This window comes from Plasmodium yoelii (genome assembly GCF_900002385.2).
Source record: "Plasmodium yoelii strain 17X genome assembly, chromosome: 10".
NCBI classification, from domain to species: Eukaryota; Apicomplexa; class Aconoidasida; order Haemosporida; family Plasmodiidae; genus Plasmodium; species Plasmodium yoelii.
This window is the reverse complement of record NC_036182.2, coordinates 1781735-1802587: the sequence shown is the minus strand read 5'-3', so window position 1 is coordinate 1802587 and position 20853 is coordinate 1781735. Positions and strand designations below refer to the sequence as shown.

Genomic DNA, 20853 nt, shown 5'->3' with positions numbered 1-20853 from the left:
AATAAATTATTCCCCTTTTGGTTGTATATTTGGATTTCATATGTGATTAAACATACGGGATGATACATATATTTAATTCGTGTTCAGATTATAAAAAATTAATACAATATAATACTTAGCCCTAACCCACAACATAAAAACTATATAAAAATTATGCAAAAATTATTTATTTATAAATAGACAGTTTCTTAAAATATATTAAACATTATTACTATTCCTGAAATAGTCACTACTCTTCGAATCATATATTAATGATCCATTTTCTTTATTTTTTTAGCTTTTTTCTTAAATGTTTTTGAACTCTTTTCCGAAATCCAAATAACGAATACTAATATAAAATGTTAAGAAGCGTATGATTTTTTTGTTAATATTTGCATATATTTAATGAAAATATTTTTTAACTCATTATTTACCTTATAAGAAATTCCTAAAAAAATCGCTATTGCACCAAATATCGATAAAACTATAAATAATTTGTTTGCTATCGACGAACTTGATGATGTTTCTCCAGATTTTAGTGCAGAAATTTGTTTTAATTCTATCAATGGAAAGGATGAACTATCGCTACACTTATCTTTTAATTTATTATAATCAGTTGATAAAGTAGACAATATTTGGTTAAATGAACCATTATTAATAATATTCGATTCTTTATTAAGTTTTTCATATTTTTCAAAAAATTCTTTAGCATATTGCAGACAGTTTGTGCAATTTGATGTGCTTTCATCAAATCCAGTATACATTTTACATAATAATTTAAATGCATCATATAATTCAGATATAATATTATTATCCATATCCCTATTCGTCAAATCATGGTTTTTAAGTATAAGATCCTTATAATTATTACAACCTTCAACACTCTTTATAGAATTTGTATACTTTTCTTGATTATTTATATTTGTTTTATAAAAATGTTGTAGACTGTCTTTTGTTTCATTCCCCTTTAGGCTTAACATATAAATTAACCATATCATAATGTAATCAACAACATTGATGCTACTATGATTCGTACGCGAAGAAGAATTCCCAAAGAATGCATCAAACAAATATAAACATCCAGCATTAATTTTTTCGAGCTCATTAACACAATTTTGACCACTACAATACTGTTTGAAATCTCCATCATCATTAATTTTATAATTTCCCCCAATCAATTTCTCGTTAAAATTCGTCCATACATTCTTGAACTTTTCACACTAAAAAGACATTTAAAAACAATTATTGTAAATGTGGATTATTGAAAATTTTATTAAAATAAAGTTTAATGATATTTATATATAATCACTATCAAAAAATGTAAAGGAAATTATTATTATTATTAAAAAATGCATATACCAAATTTTTATCCATTGTGATAAAATTTTATTTTAGATTTGTAAATTGAGTAGAATCATGTTGTTTTATATACGCTGCACCATATATGTGACACAAATACTTTAACCCTATATATAACAACTGTTTGTAGTTAAATATATTATAACTTTTTAATAATTAAATTATTATACATAATAAAATAATATTATTAGTAAAGAAACGTTATATTCCTGTTTATCATAATTAGCTAAATTACCTTAAATAGAGGGTTGCTTAATACATTTTTGATTAAATATAGATATGATGCATTTTATACAAAAAATTATATTCTTACTAACATCTGGTATAACTTTATTATAAAAATTGATATACTTTTATAAAGAATTTAAAGTATGTTTGAACATAGAAAATGAATATATTTATATCTTATGTTTTAATTATTTCCTTTCTAAAACTTAAATACTATATAAATCTAAAAAATACAAAATAATATTATTACCATAATCCTTAAAAGTATATAAATAGTCATTTTTTAAAATATATTAAATATTTATATACTTGTTTCTTATAATATATAATGTGTTTTTTTATAAAATTATAACATTTACAAAATAAGTTATATCCTCCATTTTCTAATTGCATATACATAAATTTATATTGTTTTTAATGAATATAGATAAATTTAAAAAGAAATTCAGTGAGTTAAATAACTTTATTTTTATTCCTATATACTTCTTTAGAAATATACCATATCGGGTAATTTTATAATATATTTTACGCACCTTTTCCTCTGTTAAAATAACAATTAGCACTGAACCTATATATGTTTAAATAAGCCTTTAAATGTAAATAGTTTTTAAAATAATACTTAGAAATATTAAATATTAATACATAAATAACCATTGGCGTTAATTTTAAAGTATAATAGAAAATTATGTGTATTATGTTGTTATATTACCCTTTGATAGGAGAGAGATAAGATATATGTTCTCTTTTAATATATAAATTTAGATAGATATTTGCTAAACGTTCTGGATTTATCATTTCTATCATATATATTTTATTGTTATAGTTATCAGTATATATACATTCAAGTAACTTATTAAACATTTATATTTTATTATTCTATGGTAAAAAATTATAATATAATACGCATTAACATGGAATAATAAAATAGTATTTAACGTTAATTGAGTATTTAGCCTTTTCATTATTTATCCATTTTTTTAGAATATAAAACTACAAATCCCAAATTGGATCTTTAAAAAAATATATAACATTGATACCTTTATAATGTATTATTATTTATCTTTTCGATAATATTAATATTTAATTATATGGAGGCTTCACAATAAAATAATATTAAATATTAGTTATTAGTAGAGTATTTTATTATATTATATGTATAAGCATATAATAATAACGCATTATATCTATCATATTATTTATAATTATTAAAACAAACTATAACATTATATTTTATTAATATACTTATATTTTATTTTTTAACAATTTTAAATGTAATATATTTATACCTCAAAACTATAAAGCTTAAAAATTAATAGTGATTAATCTAATATTATACCAATATGGGAAATAAATTAAAGTATATAGAACTATTTCTATTATTTAAATTTAAAACATTAGCATAAAATAATACTAAATACAATCGAAAGTTAAAAGAATAGTATACATATATTTGTGTTGTAATTTTTTATTAATATGTATATTTTTATTGTATTATTAAAAATGTTAGATGCATAAAACATCTTTTATAGATAACGTTGTGTTATCGAATCTCGATATACCATGGATCTATATTTTATGGATACCTATTATATATTGGTAATATTTTTAATTAACAATAAAAATATACCCATTAACCTGAAGGTATATTATAATGTAGGAAACTGTTCCAAATGAATCAAATTATAATTATACTCTGATATATAAAATTATTATACTGTTCGGTTATAAAAATACGATTTAAATTAAAATAATTAGTGGCACAAATTATAAGCTTTACTAAATAAAATGTTTCACCAAACAAAGAAATGCATTGTATATTATGTGGATAATTCAATATAGCCCCTGATTAACAGGTTTTATATAATAGGCAATTTCATATATCATAATATCACTTCATATATAACCAATATCTATATTAATATATACAATATAGACATTTTATTTTAATCATATTAAATTGACATGAACACTCAATTTAATATATTATAACATATGAAAAAATATTATGCGACCCCTTTCATATTTATGGATATGTTCCTTTGAGGGGGCATATTTGACTTTTGAATTTCATCTTGTGATTAAACATACGGAATTATACATATATTAAATTAGAGTTAAAATTATAAAAAATTAAATAAAGATATAATATTTAGCCCTAACCTGAATATGGGTTCCACAACATAAAACTATATAAAAATTATGCAAAAATTACTTATTTCTAAATAGACAGTTTCTTAAAATATATAAATCATTATTACTATTCCTGAAATAGTCACTCTATTCGAATCATATATTAACGATTCATTTTCTTCTTTATATTTTTTATTTTTTCTCTTATTTGTTGTTTTTTAAATCGTTTCCGAAATCCAAATAATGAATACTAATATAAAATGTTAAGAAACGTATGATTGTTTGTTAATGTGTTGCATATATATAATGAAAATAATTTTTTAATTTCTTATTATTTACCTTATAAGAAATTCCTAAAAAAAATGCTATTGCACCAAATATCGATAAAACTGTAAATAATTTCTTTCCTGTCGACGAGCTTGATGATGTAACTCCATATATTTGTGCAGAAAATTCTGATATCTCTGGAAAGGATGAAGAATATTTACAATTAGCACCTTTTCTAGTACAATAATTTTTAAAATTATCATAATCAGTTGATAAAACAGGCAATATTTTACTACGTGTAGTATCTCCAATATTATAGTCATCTTTGAGTTCTGTATATTTGTTAACAAACATAGTAACATTATTTGACAATGTGTCACCAGGTTTATTCGTTTCAACATCATCATACATATTACATAATAATTTGAATGAATCATAACATTTAGACAGATCCTCAATATTAATATTCATCAAATAATCTCTTTCATCCATGAATTTCTTAAGTTCTCCAATTTTATAGGCATCACTTATAAATTGTTTATATTTACCACTATTTTTTACATTTTTAGTAAAAAATTCGTTTATTGTTGTGAATCCCTTCTCTTTGATTTGATTTAATTTGTAACTAATCCATGAAATCATATATAGAAAAAATGCATTATTACTATTTGCATTATGATCTTTATTTACGAGTCCAGAATAACATTGTTCAAGTGACCATAAAAATCCAGCCGTAATTCTATCGAGATCATTATTGCATTCATTTCCTCCTGAACCATTCTCAGGGCAGTATTTAATAAAATTCTTATTTTCACCAAAAGTGAGTGTTCCAGTTTCGCCTAATTCATCGGGTAAATACGCCTTCAAAACACCAAATTTTCTACACTAAAAAACATTTAAAAAAAATTAATAAAAACATGTATTAAGAAAATGTTATTAAAATAAAACTTAATGAAGTTTATAGGAAATATAATATCAAAAAGTGTATATACCAATTCATCATTCATTATGATGGAATATACTTTATAATCTCTAGGTTAAGGGGGTATCATATCATATATATACTAAAATAGATAATACAATTATTTAACCCTATATACAGAAATTGTCTGTAGATAAAAATGTTATTATTATTATTAATTTCAATTTAAAATTAATATGGAATAATGATATAATATATTACTAAAAGAATATTATATATTTTTTATGGTAGTTAGATAAATTACCTTATTTTGGGGCTTGTTTAATACATGTTTTATCATATATATATAATACAATTTTGCATAAATTGTTATCCTTAATAACATTCATATGGCCATTATTATAAAAATTAAAGTAACATTGTAATGAATTTAGAATATATCTTCTTATAAATATGCTTTAATAGAGAAAATAAACGTCCTAAAACTTAAATACTGTATAATCTAAAAAATAAAAAATTATATTATTACTATAATCCTTAAAAGTATATAAATAGTGATTTTTAAAGATATATTAAATTTTTATATAATTTTTTCTTATAATATATAATACTGTTTTTTTCTAAAATTATATTATTTTCGAATTAAGTTGCATTGTTCCCTTTTTTAATTGCATATACATAATTTTAATATTATTTTTATTTAATATATATCCATTACAATTATATTTAACATTTTCAATAACTTTATTTTTATTTCTACAAATTCCAATTTATAAGTATTCCTTGTTGGGTAATTTTATAATATATTTTGCACACCTTTCCCACGGTTTAGAACGACAATTAGCACTGAAACCGGATTTATAAACTTAAATAAGACTTTTAATGCATATTTTTTTAAAATAATACTTAGAAATATTAAATATTAACATATAAATAAGTATTGATGCGAATTTTAAAGTATAATAGAAGACTATGTGTATTAGGTTGGTATATTGCACTTTGAGAGGAGAGATAAGGGAAGTATGTTTTTTTAAGACAAGGATGTAGCCATATAATATTTATTTATTCTACATAGTTTAATTATATTTTCTGCCATTAAAACTTTCAATTAATATATACATTAAAAATAACTTAGAATTATTACTTTTCTAAATATATAGTTTGCTTTTATATTTTAATAAATAATATTATACTATATATTTTATAATAAACTATATTTTTAAGAAAACTATAAAATTATTAATATTATTTTTCTTGGTAGTGTTAATTCTAATATTATCGCATTAATGCATACTTAAATAAATATTATAATATTTTATTTGATCTTTTATGCATACAATTTTAATCTTATCATACCTTTAATAATATATATAAACGTATTTGAATCAAATAAACATAATATATTTTTCGTATTTAATACGTTTATCTATTGTTATTACTATTATTATTGTTACTGCTATGTCACTGTATAGTACAACGGAATAATTAATGCTCTTAATAAAAATACTTTAAATCTATGTATAATATTTCCTCGCTTCATAGTTTTTAAATTATTTTAGAACATATATATTATCTCGTAAAAACATTATATTTAAATTATATATCTGTGAAGTTGTATATATATAGTAACATAATAAAAATACTATTAATTCAAATTAAATTAATTACATAATTTTTATATATACTTTGCATTAATATATAATTGTATATATTTCCAAAAATTAACATATTTCAGTTTTAGTCATTAATACAATATTATATATATATCAATATTAGAATAACATTAATTTTATGTACTATATTGTTTATAAGTATTATAACAAACTATAACATTAAATTTTATTAATATACTTATATTTTTTCTTTTAACTATTTTAAAAAATAATTTATTTGTGCCTCAAAACTATAAAGTTTAAAAATTAATAGTGATTAATCTAATATTCTACCTTTATAGTAAATAAATTAATGTATATAGAACGATTTATATTATTTGAATTTAAAACTTTAGCATAAAATTATACCATATATACTCGAAAGTTAAAAGGATAGTATGCCTATATCTATAATGTAATTTTTTATTAATATGTATATTTTTATTGTATTATTAAAAATGTTAGATGCATAAAAAATCTTTTATAGATATCGTTGTGTTGTCGAACCTCGATCGATATTTTATGAATCTGTATTATATGACTACTTATTATATATTGTTAATATGTTTAATTAATCTTAAAAACAAACGTATTAATATGAATGTATATTGTAATGTAGATGAATATTCAAAATGAATCATCTTATAATTCACACCCAGCCTCACATATAATGCTATTATTACAATTGTATTGGCGTAATATAATTTAAATTAAAACAAATATGATAGAAATAATAAGTTTCATTAAATAAAATTTTCATCAAATAAAGAAGCATTGCGTTATGCATAATTCGATATAACCGTAGATTAACAAATTTTATATAATAGGAAATTATTATATAGAATAATATGAATTCATATATAACAATATCTATATTAATATATCCAATATATACATTTTTTTTAATCATATTAAATCCATATTAACACGCATTTATATATATTGTGATTTTTGAAAAAAATGTTATGTAGTTCCTTTAATATTGATGAAAGTAGTCCTTTTTTGGTTGCATATTTAAACTTTATCTCGTGGTTAACTATACGGAATTATACATATATTAAATTAGTGTTCAAATTATAAAAAATTAAATAAAGATATAATACTTATCCCTAACCCAAATATGGGTTACACAAACACAACCCTGGCCCGAAACATAAAAACTGTATAAAAATTATGCAAAAATTACTTATTTCCAAATATTGTTTCTTAAATATATCAATCATTATTACTATTCCTGAAATAGTCACTGTTATTCGAACCATATATTAATGATCCATTCTCTTCTTTATGTTTTTAGTTTTTCTCTTAAATGTTGTTTTTGAGATCGTTTCCGAAATCCAAATAACGAATACTAATATAAAATGTTAATAAGCGTACGGTTGTTCGTTTATGTTTACATATATAATGAAAATAATATTTTAAATTCCTTATTATTTACCTTATAAGAAACTCCCAATAAAATTGATGCTGCAACAAATATAATTGCAATTGTAATTAATGTATTTTGTGTTACTGAACTTCGTGGACAAGCTACAAGTGGTGAGATACTACTACATTCAAGACTATTATATTTATTTTCAAAAATTTTATAATCTTTTAATAAACTAAACCATAGTTGAGAATAAGAATCTCCTTTAGTAATATCTAAAGCATTTTTATGTTTTTCATATTTTTCAAAAAATTCTCCACCACTTTCTAAACATGTCTTGCATTGTTTTTTTTCTGGATCAAGTTCATTATACACGTTACATAATGATTTAAATGGATCATAATAATTAGATATATATTTAATATCAATATTCATCGATTTTATTTTATTTTCTATAACATCCTTATTAATCTTATCACCATTATCACTATTATCAGCTATATGCCCATTATAACAACTATTTGTTTTTATTTTTTCAGTATAAAAGTCGTATAATTTGGTGGTTCCATTTTGTGTTTTTTGATTTAGTTTATAACTTAACCATAAAATAGCGTATTCAACAAGTTTATCACTATCTATATCTCCCTCACCAAACATATTTAGTAACAATATAAAACCAGAGATAATCTTTAGTTCATCACTACTACATTTACTATCAGGGCAATACATACTTAATAAATCCATAGAAAGATCATTTCCCGAGTTTTTCAGATCATCAACAAAATAATTATCAATCTCATTAATTGATTTACACTACGAATATATTTTGCAAATTAAAAAAAAAATTGTATTAATATAAATGTTACTAAAATTAAAATTAATATAATTTATAGGAATACAAGATACGAATAATATAAGAAAAAAGATATATACCACTTTAGAAGACATTATAATGAAATTCTGTTATAATTTGGAGATTATGCTGGATGATGTTATTTATATATATTGTATAAAATATATGTTGTATTTACTTAATCTCTTTACGTAGCAATTATCTTTCGTTAGACATATTATTCTTAATTTTAACTTCATATAAAATAATAATACATTAGTATTGCTAAAATCATATTATACTTATTTTATGGAATTTAGCTAAATTGCCTTAAATAGAGGGTTGCTTATACACTTTTACCATATGTATATATAATGTATTTTATACAAAAAATTCTATTCTTACTAACATTTGGTATAACTTTATTATAAAAATGGATATACTTTTATAAAGAATTTAAAGTATGTTTGAACATAGAAAATGAATATATTTATATCTTATGTTTTAATGATTATCCTTCTAAAACATAAATGGTGTATAAATATAAAAAATAATATTATTACTACAATCCTTAAAAGTATATAAATAGTAAATTTTAAAAAAATATTAAATAATTATATACTTGTTTCTTATAATATATATTATAGTTTTTTCTAAAATAATAGTATTTTCAAATTTAGCTACATGCTCCATTTTCTATACAAATTATATAAATTTATATTATTTATATTTAATATATATAAATTAAAAAACAATTTTAATGCGTTAAATAACTTTATTTTTATTCCTACATATCCCAATTTAGAAGTATTATCTGTTGGGTAATTTTATTATATATTTTCCCATCTTTTCCATTCTTTAAAACAACAATTAGCACTGAACCAGTATTTATAAGCTTAAATAAGCCTTTGAATGTATATTATTTTTAAAATAATACATAGTAAATATTAAATATTAACACATAAATAAGTATTGATGCACTTTTAAAGAATAATAGAAAACTATGCGTAATTAAGTTGGTATATTGACCTATAAGAGGAGAGAGATAAGATATATTTTCTCTTTTAATATATATATTTAGATAAATATTCGTTAAATTTTCTGCATTTCTCATTTTTATCTTATATATTTTATTGTTATAGTTATCAATGTATATAAATTCAAATAATTTATTAAAAATTCTATATTTTATTAATTCTACGATAAAACAATGGTAATTTCGATTATAAAACGATGATTCATTAAACAATGATAATATAATATGAAATAATAAAAAGGCTTTTAACGTGAATTGAGGATTTAGCCTTTTCTTTATTTATCCAGTTTTTTATAATATAAAACCAAATATCACAATTTGGATCTTTAACAAATATATAAAAATGATACATTTATAATGTATTATTATGTGTCTTTTCGATAAAATTAATGTTTAATTATATGAAGTTTCCATAATAAAATAATATTTCAATATTAGTTATTAGTAGAATATTTTACTAGATTATATGTATAGTTATATAATAATAACACATTTATCTATCATATTATTTATAATTATTATAACAAAATATGAAAAATTATTAATATACTTATATTTTATTTTTTAACTATTTTAAATGTAATATATCTATACCTCAAATCTATGAAGTTTAAAAATAAATAGTAATTAATCTACTATTATACCTTTGTAGAAAATAAATTAATGTATATAAAGCAACTTTTATTAATACTGATTAATTTTAATACAAATGTAAAGGAAATACAAAAATATAATGGCAACTACAATTAAAACTTAAAAAAATATTGTATATATAGTGTATTTTTTATGTATTACTAAAAATGTTAGAAGCATAATAATATCTATAGACAACGTTATATTGTCGATTCTCTATCGATATTTTATGACTATCTATTATATATTGGTAATATGTTTAATTAATATTAAAAGCATATGTATTAACCTGAAGGTATATTATAATATAGACAATTATTCCAAGTGAAAAATATTATAATTCATATCCAATCTCATATAATGGTATTATTACAGTTCAGTTGGCGTAATATAATTTAAATTAAAATAATAGTGACGCAAATCATAAGCTTTACTAAATAAAATTTTCATCAAATAAAGAAACATATTTTATATTGTGTTATGCACAATTTAATATATCACCCCCTGATTAACAAGTTTTATATAATAGATAATTATGATATTTCATAATACAACTTCATATATAGCCAATATCTATATTAATACATGCAATATAGACATTCTATTTTAATCATATGAAATCTATATTAGCACTCATTTTAATATATTATAACATATGAAATATGTTATGCGACGACTTTCATATTAATGGCTATATTCCCTTTTTGCTGCATATTTAGACATAATCTCGAGATTAAACATATGGGATGATAAATATATTTATTTAGTATTCAAATTATAAAAAATTAAATAAAGATATACCCGAACACTAACTCAAAACGTAGAATCAGTGAACAAACCTATAAACCATAAGCACAACCTTGACCCTTAATACATGAAAATCTCGATATCAAGAAATATTATAATTAAAAAATAAATTAATTTTATGTATGCATATGTATATATATTTCTTGACTTTACAATTTTAGGTTTCATTATTTTATTTTTATATTTTATTTATTTGTATTTTTTTAAAATTTATATACTCTATGTTTTACTATTAAAAGGGAATTTATAATTCGTATTCATTTATAAAAAAATATGGGCGTCAATATTACTACCAATAAATAATTTTTATAAAATTAACAATTTTGCTATAAAAATATTATTTAGTAAAATTTGTATTAAAAGTAATAAAAAAATTACAGAATGTTTGATTCTCATACTATAAATTTTATCATACTATTATTATTATGAGGTAAAAAATATTTTTATTATAGTAGTATTAGTAATATATAGAATTAACTGCATTTGTCAGGTTAAATTAATTATTTTAATGTTTAAAAACATAATAGACATGCTTTATATTAAAAACCGTGCATTATCAAAGAAATTTTATAAAAAAAATGAAAAAAAAAATAGAAAAATACTTATTTTAATATAATTATTAACATAATATTTATATTACTATGGTTGTTTATTTATTAATGTAAGTATATATAACTATATTAAAATTGCATGCTATCAAACTTATATTAAAACGAATATATTTTTTTAATATTATTTTATTACTTTTATATTTTTATTTTAAATGGTTGATTCTCTATTAGGTAAAAACAACATAGTTTTTTCTATTATATATAAATATAAGTATATATGTAATTCCATACATAGTGAGCTGTTTTATAAATTTTAAATTAGTTTAATTAATTATAAAAATACAAACTAGTGTATTCATAATGGTATATATTAAAAATATAATTTATATAATATAATTAAAATTATTTATTTTTAGATATTATAATATTAATCAAATTATGAATCATAATATTTTTGATATTCATTATTTATGAATGCTTCTATTATTAACTTCGTTTTGTGATTTAATTAATTAAATAAAAAATATATTAAACCTATAAATATGATAAAAACATACATTCTATCGTTTAAATAATAATTTGTATTTTTTAAAATAAATATTTGTTTTTTATACTTTATTGGAGAAAATTATTTGCTTCAATTTTAATTATACTTGTCCAGATTTTCGATTTGATAATTTTTAATCAAAAAAATACTAATATATATTTAATATTTTATTTGTAAAATTCAAAAATGAATAGGTTTTATATTCAAATTGTTTTATTTCTTTTAATCATCTCCCTATATGTGAATAATAAAACCCTTGCAACAGAGCCTGTTCCAGAAGATACAACACCCGAAGAAACACTCGATTTAACAATTGACACAACACATCAATACCCTACGTAAGAAAATACAAAAATATATATATTCATATTTCATTATGAACATAATAAATGTACGTCTTTGCAACATTGTTATAAATACAATAACTTTATTTTTATATGCATTAAAAATATGTTCATTTTTAACAATAATAGTTCAGAAGAAATATATGAAGCAAACAAGCACTTATTATGCACCAATCCCGAAGAAACTATACAAGCAGAAAAACTTATGAACGAGGCTGTAACACATTTAGAGTATCATGCTACAAGTAAGCATGCTTATAGATTATTCGGAGAATATCATCCTAAGCGTATGTATTTATATAAAAAAAAACTTAAAGACTATACAAAAGTTAGAAAAGTTGAATATATAATTGATGATCCAAATAAGGTATCAATTAACGAACAATATTAAAGTTATAAACAAAATTGAAATTCAAAAATGATTATAATTTATATACATGTATTTCTATTTACTTCCAATAGTATAATAAAATAATAAACAAGTTATGGGATCCCGATAGTGACAGTTATTTTTATAAAGGCTCGGTTAAAAGTATACAAAACATAAATAATTACCCAAATTAACATATTATTGTTACTATTTATTCTTTCCCATATCTTCAAACTCATGATATTTTAATTACATCTATGCAATTTTATAATATGTTTTTTAGGAAAAATTGCCCGTGTGTACACTCCAAATTTAGTATTGATACAGCATCGTTCTAAAAAATGGCCGTGGTCTCGTGAGAAATATTTTTATGCTTTAGCTGCAAAATTTGAAGTAAGGAATATTTCCCTCTTCTGTTTCGTTATAAATCATATTTTTCGTATTACTCACAATAATTTATGCAATATATTTTTATTAATTTTGTAGGTATCAGAAGACCAAACTATAATTGTCATTGCTTCAGCAAATATAAATGATCACAACCCTTCCAATAAAGAATATCAAAACACAATCATAAAAAACGCAAATTTATTCACAACAGAAATTGATTCTGAAGATGATATTAGAAAAGGAAAATTAAAAAAAACGGTTGTTAACTTAATTGGATACATCATTAAAAAAAAAGACAAATATGTTGATATCACCTATGTTGAATCTGTAATCGATATACAAATTTTAAAAACATAACAGTTTATTTCAATAATTACTAAAAAATATTGTTTAAAATAAGTGTATATATTTATAATTTCCAAAAAATTTAAACATTTTATATATTCATCCATTTATATTTTTTTTCTTAGATTGATCGCCATGTTCCCAGTTACCTAAAACGTATGATTACACAAGTTTTGGAGTTTGTTTTCATTCATAAATAAACATATATTTCATATATTTGTTCAGCATCGTAATATTAGAAGATTTATGTTAATAAAACGATTTATTTACATGCGTAATGGTTGCTTTAAATTATCATCATAAAATGTTATTTTGCTTTAAGAATTTTCTTTATGTATATTATTTGTTTATGTCTTTTAATGTTAGGATGTATCTATAAGTATTAATTTTATGAATACTACAAATAGAACTGTTATAACCTATGAATATCTTTTATTTATGATATTCCTTTCATTTAATGGCTATCACCCTTTGGGGTTGCATATTTGAACTTCATCTCGCGATTAAAATGCGAAATGGTACATATATTTAATTCGTGTTCAAATTATAAAAAATTAAATAAAGATATAATGCTTAGCCCTAACCCAGATATGGGTTCCACAACATAAAAACTATATAAAAATTATGCAAAAATTGTGACCAAAAATTACTTCCCAATAGACAGTTTCTTATCGTATATCAATAATTATTACTATTCCTCAAATAGCCACTCTCTTCGAATCATATATTATTGATTCATTCTCTTCTTTATATTTTTTATTTTTTCTCTTAATTTTTGTTTTTGAAATCGTTTCCGAAATCCAAATAACGAATACTAATATAATATATTAAGAAACGTATGAATTTTGTGTTAACGTTTGCATATATATAATGAAAATAATTTTTAAATTCCTTATTATTTACCTTATAAGAAATTCCCAAAAAAATTCCGATTGCAACGAATATAGATAAAACTATAAATAATTTGTTTCCTATCGACGAACTTGATGTATCTCCAGACATTTGTGCAGAACATTTTACAGTAATATTTTTATCTATCGTTGGAAGGGGTGAAGATTTGCAACATTGAGTATTATTACATTTATTTTTAAAATTATCATAATCGGTTGATAAAGTACACAATAATTGTTTGTATGAACTTTCATCAATATTATTATGATCTCGATTAAGTTCATTATATTTTGTAACAAATGCTTCAGCTTTTTCCGAACATTTTGTGCAATTTGACTTGTTTTTTTCATACTCAATATGCATTTCACATAATAATTTAAATGCATCATATAATTTAGTTATCATGCTCTTATTCATACTTAAAAAATAACATTTTGTATCTATAAGTTCCTTATAACTGCTATATTCACTAATATTAACTATAGGATTACTATACTTATCACCACCCTTTATATCTGTTTTATAAAAATGTTGTAGAGTACTGATGTGGCTTTCATTATTTTCCTTTAGGCTTAACATATAACTTAACCATATCATAATGTATTCAACAATATTGATGTTACTATTTGCAACCGACTTAAACAAATTAGAATCCTTAAAGAATGCATCAAACAAATATAGACATCCCGCATTAATTTTTTCGAGAGGCATATCACAAGTATTATTATTACAATAAGTTTTGAAATGTTTATTGCTATTAAATTGATATTTTCCATCACTCCCCAATGTATCGGGGAAATCCTCCCACACATTCTTGAACTTTTCACACTAAAAAACATTTAAAAACAATTATTATAAATGTTTAATATTGAAAATTTTATTAAAATAAAGTTTAATGATATTTATATATAATACAATAACAAAAAATATAAAGAAAATTATTATTATTAAAAAACGCATATACTATATTTTTATCCATTGTGATGAAATTTCATTTTAGATTTGTAAATTTAGTAGAATCATGTTGTTTTTATATGTACTGTACCAAGTATCTGACACAAATACTTTAACCCTATAAATGACAACTATCTGTATTTAAATATATTATATATTTTTCAATAGTTAAATTAATATAGAATAATGATATAGTAGTATTACTAAAAAAACGCTACATTCCTTTTAATGATAATTATATAAGTTACCTTATTGGATTAATACATTTTTGGTTAAATATAGATATGATACATTTTATATAAAAAATGCTATTCTTACTAACATCTGGTATAACTTTGTTATAAAAATGAATATACCTTTATAATGAATTTAATGTTTGAACATAAAACATAATTATATCTTATGTTTTAATAATTGCCCTTCTAAAACATAAATACTGTATAAATCTAAAAAATAAAAAATTATATTATTACTATAATCCTTAAAAGTATATAAATAGTAATTTTTTAAAATATATTAAATATTTATATACTTGTTTCTTATAATGTATAATATAGTTTTTTCTAAAATTATAACATTTACAAAATAAGTATCATTATTCCCTTTTTTAATTTCATATACATAAATTTATATTGTTTTTATTTAATATAAATAAATTCATAACCCATTTTAATGCGCTAAATAACTTTATTTTTATTCCTATATGCTTCAATTTAGAAATATACCTTATCGGATAATTTTATAATATATTTTACGCACCTTTTCCTCTGTTAAAATAACAATTAGCACTGAACCTATATTTATAAGCTTAAATAAGTCTTTGAATGTAGATTATTTTTAAAATAATACTTAATATATATTAAATATTAAACATATATACCTACTGATGATATTTTAAAGTATAATAGAAAACTATGTTTAATTAAGTTGTTATATTAGCATTTAAGAGGAGAGAGATAAGATATATTTGCTCTTTTAATATATAAATTTAGGTAAATATTCGTTAAATGCTCTACATTGTTCATTTTTATCTTATATATTTGATTGTTATAGTTATCAATGTATATACATTCAAATAATTTATTAAAATTCTATATTTTATTAATTCTATGGTAAAACAATTATAATATAATATGAGTTAGTATGGAATAATAAAAAGATATTTAACATGAATTGAGTTTTTAACTTTTTCTTTATTTATCTAGCTTTTTAGAATATAAAACCACATATCCCAAATTGAATTTTTAACAAATATATAACATTGATACCTTTATAATGTATTATTATTTGTCTTTTCGATAATATTAATGCTTAATTATATGAAAGTTTTACAATAAAACTATATTTCAATATTAGTTATTGGTAGAGTATTTTATTAGTTTATATGTATACAATAATAACTCTAGTTTTATCTATCATATTATTTATAATTATTATAACAAACTATAACATTAAATTTTATTAATATGCTTATATTTTATTTTTTAACTATTTTATAATATAATTTATTTATACCTAAAAACTATAAAGTTTAAAAATTAACAGTTAATAATTTAATATTACACCTTTATAGAAAATAAATTAGTGTATATAGAACTATTTCTATTATTTGAACTTAAAACATTAGGATAAAATGATACTATATATAATCGAAAATTAAAAGGATTTCATATATATATTTATAATTCAATTTTTTTTATTAATATTCATATTTTTATTGTATTATTAAATATGTTAGATCCATAAAACATCTTTTATAGATATCGTTGTATTGTCGAATATCGATCGACATTTTATGAATCTATATTTTATGATTATCCATTATTACATTTCAGTTGGATAACATGATTTAAATTAAAATCAATATGGTACAAATAATAAGTTTTACTAAATAAATGTATTCACCAAACAAAGAAATGCATTGTATATTATGATGTGAATAATTCAATATAACTCTGGGTTATCAAGGCTTATATAATAGGCAATTATTATATAGAAAATATTTATATTAATATTTGTAATATATTTATTTTAATCATATTAAATCGGCATGAACACTCAATTATATATATTATAACTTATAAAATGTGTTATGTAACCCCTTTCATATTAATGACAGTACCCATTTGGGGGATACATATTTTGAACATCATCTCGTGATTAAACATACGAAATGGTACATATATTTAATTAGCGTTCAAATTAAAAAAATTAAATACAATATAATGCTTAGCCTTAACCTGAATATAGGTTCCACAACATAAAAACTATGCAAAAATTATAGTCAAAAATTACTTCCCAATAGACAGTTTCTTAAAATAGATTAATCATTATTACTATTTCTGAAATAGTCACTCTCTTCGAATCATATATTAATAATTCATTTTCTTCTTTATATTTTTTATTTTTTCTCTTATTTGTTGTTTTTTAAATCGTTTCCGAAATCCAAATAACGAATACTAATATAAAAATGGTAAACGGATTATTTTTTTGTTAACGTTTGCATATATATAATGAAAATAATTTTTTAATTCCTTATTATTTACCTTGTAAGAAATTCCTAAAAAAAATGCTATTGCACCAAATATCGATACAACTGTAAATAACTTGTTTCCTATCGACGAACTTGACGATGTATCTCCAGATTTTAGTGCATACATGTTTGATGTTATCTCTGAAAAATATGGAATGTTGCTACATTTCTTATTTAAATTATTATAATCAGTTGATAAAGCAGACAATATTTGACGATGTGGGGCATCTTCATTATTATATTTATTGTTTAGCTCTGTATATTTGTTAATAAACTCATTCACATTATTTGACAGTATCTCGCTTGTTTGACCCTGTGCAACATTACCATACATACTACATATTAATTTGGATGCATCATAAAAATTAGAAAGATCTTTAATGTCAATATTCAACAATTCGTTTTGTTTATTTATGAATTCCTCAAGATCTGTATATGTATAGGCAGCATCTCTAAATTTTTTATATTTATCATTTTCATTTACATGTTTAATATAAAAATCGTTTATTTTGGTGGCATTGTGCTCTGTGTTTTTATTTAATTTGTAACTTAACCATAAAATAATATATAGAAAAAATGGTTTAGTATTATTTTCATTATAACTTTTATCTAGGGATATAGTAAAATATTGTTCAAGTAACCATAAAAATCCAATCGTAATTTTATCGAGATCAGTATTGCAGTCTTCATTAGGGCAGTAATTTTTGAATTTCGAATATTCAAAAAAATCAGGTGTTGTAGTTATGCTTAAATCATCGGGTAAATACGTCCTCAAAAAACCAAATTTTCCACACTAAAAAACCATTTAAAAAAAATTGATAAAAATATGTATTAAGAAAATGTTATTAAAATAAAACTTAATGAAGTTTATAGGAAATATAATATCAAAAAGTGTACATACTAAACTATCATCCATTATGATGAAATATAATTTATAATCTCTAGGTTAGGGGGATACCATATTATATATACTAAAATAGGTAATACAATTATTTAACCATATATACAGCAATTATTTGTAGATAAAAATATGTTTATTATTATTAATATCAATTTAAAGATAATATATAACAATATATAATTTTATGGTAGTTAGATAAATTCTCTTATTTGAGGATAGATTAATACATGTTTTATCATATGTATATATAATACAATTTCGCATAAGTTATTATAAAAATTAATATACTTTTATAAAGAATTTAAAGTATGTTTGAACATAAAAAAGGAACATATTTATATCTTCTGTTTTAATGATTTCAATTCTAAAACTTAAATACTTTATAAATCTAAAAAATATAAAATTATATTATTACAATAATCCTTAAAAGTATATAAATAGTTATTTTTAAAAATATATTAAATATTTATATACTTTTTTGTTATAATATATAATATAGTTTTTTCTAAAATTATATTATTTTCGAATTAAGTTGCATTCTTCCCTTTTTTAATTGCATATACATAATTTTAATATTATTTTTATTTAATATATATCAATTCCAATTATATTTAACATTTTCAATAACTTTATTTTTATTCCTATATAATTAAATTTATAAATATTCCTTATTGGGTAATTTTATAATATATTTTGCACATATTTCCCACGGTTTAAAACGACAATTAGCACTGAAACCGCATTTATAAGCTTAAATAAGACTTTTAATGCATATTGTTTTTAAAATAATACTTAGTAAATATTAAATATATAACACATAAATACGTATTGATGAAAAATTTTAAGTATAATAGAAAATTATGTGTATTAGGTTGGTATATTGCACTTTGAGAGGAGAGATAAGGGAAGTATGTTTTTTTAAGACAAGGATGTAGCCATATAAAATTTATTTATTCTACATAGTTTAATTATATTTTTTGCCATTAAAACTTTCAATTAATGTATACATTAAAAATAACTTAGAATTATTACTTTTCTAAATATATAGTTTGCTTTTATATTTTATAATAAACCATATTTAGTTCTGTAATGTAAAAGTATATAATTATGAATATTATTTTGCTTGGTAGTGCTAACTCTAATACTATCGCATTAATGCATACTTAAATAAATGTTATAATATTTCATTTTATCATGTATACATACAATTTTAATATGACCATACCTTTAATAATATATCTAATTAATATATATCAACGTATTCGAATCAAATGAATTTAGTGATTTGTTCGTACTTAATATTTTATCTATTGTTACTGCTATATCACTGTATATTACAACGGAATAATTAGTGCGCTTAATAAAAATACTTTAAATCAATGTATAATATTTCCTCGTTTCATAGTTTTTAAATCAAGTATTTTAGAACATATTTCTTTGTAATAGCAATATATTTAATTATATATTTGTGAATTTGTATATATATAATAACCTGATAAAAATATTATTAGTTCAAATTAAATTAATTATTACATACTTTTTCTATATACTTTGCATTAATATATAATTGTATATGTTTCACAAATCTAACATATTTCAATATTAATTATTGGTATTTTACTAGATTATATATATAGTCATATAATAATAACGCATTTTATCTATCATACTATTTATAATTATCATAACAAACTATAACACTAAATTTTATTATATACTTATATTATATTTTTTAACTATTTAAAAATATAATTTATTTATACCTCAAAACTATAAAGCTTAAAAATTAATAGTGATTAATCTAATATTATAC

General features: G+C 20.4%; 6 protein-coding genes across 6 annotated transcripts; 1 reads left to right on the top strand and 5 right to left on the bottom strand.

Annotated features, from left to right (window-relative positions):
* Positions 1–265: 265 nt before the first annotated feature.
* PY17X_1044300 (PIR protein) lies at positions 266–1353 on the bottom strand (the record flags this gene model as incomplete). The annotated part of the gene is made up of 3 exons (XM_022956387.1): positions 266–328; positions 414–1199; positions 1339–1353. The coding sequence occupies 3 exons, from the start codon at positions 1351–1353 to the stop codon at positions 266–268; spliced, it is 864 nt and encodes a 287-aa protein (XP_022813431.1).
* Positions 1354–3859: 2506 nt separating this feature from the next.
* Positions 3860–4970, bottom strand: PY17X_1044200 (PIR protein; the record flags this gene model as incomplete). The annotated part of the gene is made up of 3 exons (XM_022956385.1): positions 3860–3946; positions 4036–4848; positions 4956–4970. 3 exons carry the CDS (start codon positions 4968–4970, stop codon positions 3860–3862), a joined length of 915 nt encoding a protein of 304 aa, XP_022813430.1.
* Positions 4971–7822: 2852 nt separating this feature from the next.
* PY17X_1044100 (uncharacterized protein) lies at positions 7823–8854 on the bottom strand (the record flags this gene model as incomplete). Its single annotated transcript, XM_723976.1, has 3 exons — positions 7823–7888; positions 7976–8719; positions 8840–8854. 3 exons carry the CDS (start codon positions 8852–8854, stop codon positions 7823–7825), a joined length of 825 nt encoding a protein of 274 aa, XP_729069.1.
* Positions 8855–12498: 3644 nt separating this feature from the next.
* Positions 12499–13961, top strand: PY17X_1044000 (fam-a protein; the record flags this gene model as incomplete). Its single annotated transcript, XM_022956384.1, has 6 exons — positions 12499–12650; positions 12786–13023; positions 13119–13188; positions 13310–13419; positions 13513–13743; positions 13887–13961. 6 exons carry the CDS (start codon positions 12499–12501, stop codon positions 13959–13961), a joined length of 876 nt encoding a protein of 291 aa, XP_022813429.1.
* A 527-nt stretch (positions 13962–14488) lies between these two features.
* Positions 14489–15631, bottom strand: PY17X_1043900 (PIR protein; the record flags this gene model as incomplete). The annotated part of the gene is made up of 3 exons (XM_022956383.1): positions 14489–14575; positions 14665–15480; positions 15617–15631. 3 exons carry the CDS (start codon positions 15629–15631, stop codon positions 14489–14491), a joined length of 918 nt encoding a protein of 305 aa, XP_022813428.1.
* A 2347-nt stretch (positions 15632–17978) lies between these two features.
* PY17X_1043800 (PIR protein) lies at positions 17979–19055 on the bottom strand (the record flags this gene model as incomplete). The annotated part of the gene is made up of 3 exons (XM_022956382.1): positions 17979–18065; positions 18153–18932; positions 19041–19055. The coding sequence occupies 3 exons, from the start codon at positions 19053–19055 to the stop codon at positions 17979–17981; spliced, it is 882 nt and encodes a 293-aa protein (XP_022813427.1).
* Positions 19056–20853: the final 1798 nt, after the last annotated feature.